At 51.0% G+C, this 4,832-nt stretch overlaps 1 protein-coding gene across 1 annotated transcript; it reads right to left on the minus strand.

The window, feature by feature from the left end:
- Positions 1–2,755: 2,755 nt before the first annotated feature.
- Positions 2,756–4,593, minus strand: FOXQ1 (forkhead box Q1). The gene has a single exon (XM_034759553.1). The coding sequence runs from the start codon at positions 3,767–3,769 to the stop codon at positions 2,756–2,758; it is 1,014 nt and encodes a 337-aa protein (XP_034615444.1). The 5' UTR covers positions 3,770–4,593.
- Positions 4,594–4,832: the final 239 nt, after the last annotated feature.

Raw genomic sequence — 4,832 nt, forward strand, 5'->3', positions numbered from 1 at the left:
CCTTACTAAGCAAAACTTCCAATATTATTAGGGAGCAGGATCAGACCCAGAGACTTCTTAAATTAGTAAAGATCAGAATGTAATCTCATATTTTACTAGGTTTAAAATATCTTGTGGGAATCTCTTTTGAGTCTCCCATGCTGTTCATGCATTCTAATTTGGCGCTTGCAAATTGCCACCTGGATTTGTAGCTAAAATTACCTTGGGCACCTGGCAGAACCCTAATATTCCTGGGAAAAAAATCTGAACAGGTGAGCATTTGATGGGGAAAAGTAAACTAAACCTGCCAGAACTGGTGAGGCTACAGTTATCAAATATAATAACCATTATCTACAATCCTGAAATGCACAAAGAGGTAAATTTGAAAAGTTGGTATTCATCTAAAAGATTGAAATATTTGAAAACACTTGTGTAATGGTATCCTTTTTATATTTCATTCTTTCTTTAAAAATTGTGATCTTTTTACAAAACAGGATTTTAAAAAGTGTTCCACCTGGTTTGATTTTAAAAATACTTTGGTTAAATTTAAACAAAAATACTATATTGCCATCACAAAGTACAACTAGTACACTCTGAAATCATCCCTAAGGGTAGGCAAAACAAGATGTTAGCCCTGGTCTAGAAACAACTAAATTATCGATTTTACTATTATTATTTTTAAAGAGAAACTAAAACACAAGCTATAGCAGAAGGTAGATTATGGAAAGGCAAATTAATATTTGTATAGGGCCTTGAGGATAAAATGGTATTTAAATGCAAAGAATTTTATGGAAACCAATTCCTTTAATGGTTGATTACTATACATTAGACACTGATCTGTCGCGGTGCTCTTATGGATGTTATGATTTGAGCTAAAACGCATGAAATCTGCATGGACTTTATTGAAATAAGTAAGCGTTTTCGGTTTGAGATTGTTTAAGGCGACTAAGTAGAAGGCTTCTTTTTCTGCAGGCATTTTTAACTATTCTGCAAATTGCTCTGAAGAAAAATTTATCGAATGGTAAATGGAGTGAGGGATATAAGAAAATTCAGAGAGTCAAAATATAAATAAAATACACTCCAGATTTCATTTTATTCACCTTCCGTAAATATGAGCGGTTTTAAACGGATGGGGTGGGGGGGGGGGAATACAAGTTTCCAGTTGTTAATGCATTCGAAGTAGAACTTTTAAACTGAGTTTCGCAACGTTGTTAAAATCATAATTAATAACCCCCCCCCCAAGATTGCACCTCTTGCTTTTCTTTTCTTTTCTTTTCTTGGGGCTTTCCCGACAAGCCTTGTATTTAAAGGGAGAGTGTGTGTGTGCGCGCGTGCGTGTGGTTTTATCAGTAACCGAAAACACATCAGGAGAAAAATGTAAGGGGGGAAACTTTGCTTCTACCAGAAGCAGTTAGAATCAAGTTGAACTAACAACCTTCCTGAAACAACTTTCGTTTGTGTAAGGAGATGAGACAATAGGCTTAAGTTTCATCTCTGTCCTCTGGAAAAAGGTACCGCGCAGATTTTTTTTACGAAGCAAATGTTTAGCTGGCACTCATTTCCAAAAGATTATCTTTCAACGGCCAGTCCTTCTGAAAGAATGAACATCAGTACTCGAACACTGTTTGACACGAGGAATTAAACAGTTATTTCAACTTTGTAGCTAGATGTTTTCTCTGGGCTGGGCTGGGGGGGAGCATGCTTCTTTCAAAAGGAAGAGAAATCCGACAGACCCGTCTCAGTTAACAGGAATGCTAATGAATTTCTGTTCATCACACATCTAAACGCTAATGGGCACTAGGGAGGGGGGCTGACAACAACAACCAAAGTATCTCCCAAAAATGCAGTTGAGCCAAGTGCTCTCCTTCAAGGTGATGGCTTACCTACCTCTGCAACCTGCTCACTTTCTTTCCGTCCACACAACTTCTTCGCATTATTTTACAGGCTTTCCATGAAGTCGGTATCAATCCCCTCCCCGCCCACCTGTCTTACACAGAGACATCACGCTATTCCTTGTGAAGTTCTTTTGCAACTTTTATTGGAAAATAACCATGAAGCCTGAGGGTTTTCCCCCCCATAAAATAGTCACGCACAAATATACAGAGGAAAAAAAAAACAACCCTTCCTGTCTTGCCAGTGGTCTTATCTCCAAAAACACAACTCAGAAAACAGACGGAGCACAGAAAGAGACCACGGTCGACATTTCATTGAACCCAACATAACGATATATATTTTTTAAAAAGCTGCGACCTGTCGTGTTAAAACACTTTTTTTTAGTTTAAAACGTATAAATAAATCCACCCCCGCCCCACGAAATGCTCGGTGCTGTATAGTGGGGTTTATTTGGCACAGTGATGCATTGGTTCGGAGCAGAGAAATGACTCAGCAACCTCTGGCACCTTTTCAGTCGCCCAGCCCTCACCCTTGGGTGCACAACGCACCCCAGACCCGTAGTCGGGACTCAGCCTGATGGCACTGGTTCCCTGGAAAATGGCACATGGCTTTGCGCAGAGAGAAACCAGCCCGAGAGCAGATCAGGCACCCGCCTTAAGCCAAGTAGTTTCAACAATGACTAAGAAGCACTTTGGCCCCTTGCGAAGTCCAAATACAAAGCGCCCCACTTTGGTTTGGTTAAAACCCCGCTCCCCCCCTCCCCCGCACAGTCACTTGTCTCCGGATAGAAAGTGCAGAAGCCAGAGCCTCGTCCTCCTCCCCGCTCCACGTGTTCCCCACCTCCCCCGCTGTGCCCCGGCGTGGGGGAGGAGGGGGGTCTGTATTAAGGCAGGAGGCTCTCGAGGGGGTAGGGCGGGTAAGAGGCCGGGTGCAACGAGCCGGGCAGTCGGAGAGGGCAATAGAGCGGGGAGCCGAGCAGCGCCTCGGAAGGGGAGGGGAAGAGCTGGGGAGGCTCCGGCGGGTGGGGGGCGCCGCCGGCCGTCAGCGCCTCCCTCCTGCGCTCCAGCGGCGCGGGCCCGTAGGCGTAGAGCGGCAGGAGGCCGCCGCCGGCGTAGAGGGAGGCCGGCGGGTGCGGGTAGGAGCCCAGCGGGTAGGGGGCGGGCGGCGCGGCCCAGAGCGCCCGGCCCGGGGCGGGCGCGCGCTGGAAGGGCCGGCTCACGATGCTCTCGATGGCGAAGGAGCTGGAGAACTTGGAGCCCGGCCTGGCCGCGGCGGCGCCCGCTCGCCCTTCCTCGGCGGGGCCCCCGGCGCAGCTGCACGGGGCGGAGGCGCAGCAGCAGCAGGGGGCGGCCGGTGCCGGGCGCGGGGAAGGCGGCGGCGGCGGGGCGCGGCTGAGGCGCTTGCGGCGGCGGCGGAAGACCCCGTCGGCGAAGGTGTACTCGCTGCTGGGGTTGAGCATCCAGTAGTTGTCCTTGCCCCAGGGCCGGGCCGGGTCGCGCAGCACCTTGACGAAGCAGTCGTTGAGCGACAGGTTGTGCCGCACCGAGTTGCGCCAGCCCGTGTAGGCGCCGCGGAAGAAGGGGAAGCGGCCCATCAGGTAGTCGTTGATCTCGGCCAGCGTGAGGCGGCCGCCGGCCGAGTCCCGGATGGCCATGGCGATGAGCGCGATGTAGGAGTAGGGCGGCTTGGGCCGCCGCGTGTACGGCTTCCCCTTCCCGCCCTCCGCGCCCGCCGGCCCCGCGCCCGCCGCCCCCTCGCTGCCCGGGCTGTGGGCGGCGCAGTCCCCGTCCGAGCCCAGCTCGCTATCGCCCGGCGCGGGGGACGGGGCCCCGCTGCCCTCCTGGTCGCTGCCGCCCAGCTTGTCCTCGTAGCGCGGGGCGAAGACCTCCAGCTTCATGGCGCGGCTGCTGCCTCACCCTGCCCCGGTCTCTTCTCCCCCCGCCGCCAGGCTGGGGGCGGCTCTAGGGCAGCCCTAGGAGCTGGGCTGGGGAGGTGGCTGGCTGATTTGGGGGGGGGGTCTCCTTCCCCGTCGGGAACAGTGTGTGTGGGGGGCTCTTGTTTCTCCCCCTGATTTCCTTCTTGGCGAGCAGCGCAGGCTAGGGGTTGCCTCCCCCTTCAGCCCTAGCAAGTAGCGAAGAACAGGGCCCGGGGGGATTTGGTTGGAAGTGGGGAGGGCTCGTCCCACTTGGACAGGTCCCTGGAGAATAGGGTACCCCCCTCTTAGCCTCCTGGAGAGTAGGTTACTTAGGGGCAGGGAGATCTCTCTCTTTCTTCCACCCCTCTGAGATTTCTTTCTCTTAGGGAGATGCACCGTGTCCTTCCTCACTGCTTTAACTTTGGTTGCTCCAGGTGGGAAAACAGGTTGTTGAAAGAAAACCAGCTAACCCCAAGTCAGTCGGTCTGGGATGGGTAGTTCTGCAAAGTCAGATCCTTTCAAAGTTTGATCCTGTCCCTTCTTCGGGAGAGGTTCCTCATGTTACTGTCCACAGTTCATCAGAGCAATAAAAATGGAACACGTTATCTCTAGTGATGTCGCAGTTGCTCCTCTCTCTGTCTGTAGTTGCTGGTGCTCCTGTGTCAAGGGACCTGGTTTCTTCAGTCTTGAGTTCTGAGCTGACTTCTTGCTGTTGCAGTGGCAACAGCCAAGTTATTATTATTAGTAGTATTATTGTCAAGTCATTATCTCTCTCTCTCCCCTTTTGGCTCTGTCTCTGCACCACTTTCAGACCAGCCTATTATAATACTTAGGCAGCCGAGGAGAGGCGGAGCTAAAACCAGGATCTGAAAGGCTGGTGGGCGGGGAAGCAAGGTAGCAAAGGTGGGCATCCACTAATAAGCAAGATCAGAGTCATAATTATCTCCCTGTCATCTCAGATCTTGTTGGAAAGTTTATTTCATGCAACATGTTTGTTTTGTTTTTGTGTTTTCCTCTGCCAGGTTCCACCCCTTCTCTCCCTCTC

The sequence above is a fragment of the Trachemys scripta genome, chromosome 2 (genome assembly GCF_013100865.1).
Source record: "Trachemys scripta elegans isolate TJP31775 chromosome 2, CAS_Tse_1.0, whole genome shotgun sequence".
In the NCBI taxonomy this organism is placed as follows: Eukaryota; Metazoa; Chordata; order Testudines; family Emydidae; genus Trachemys; species Trachemys scripta.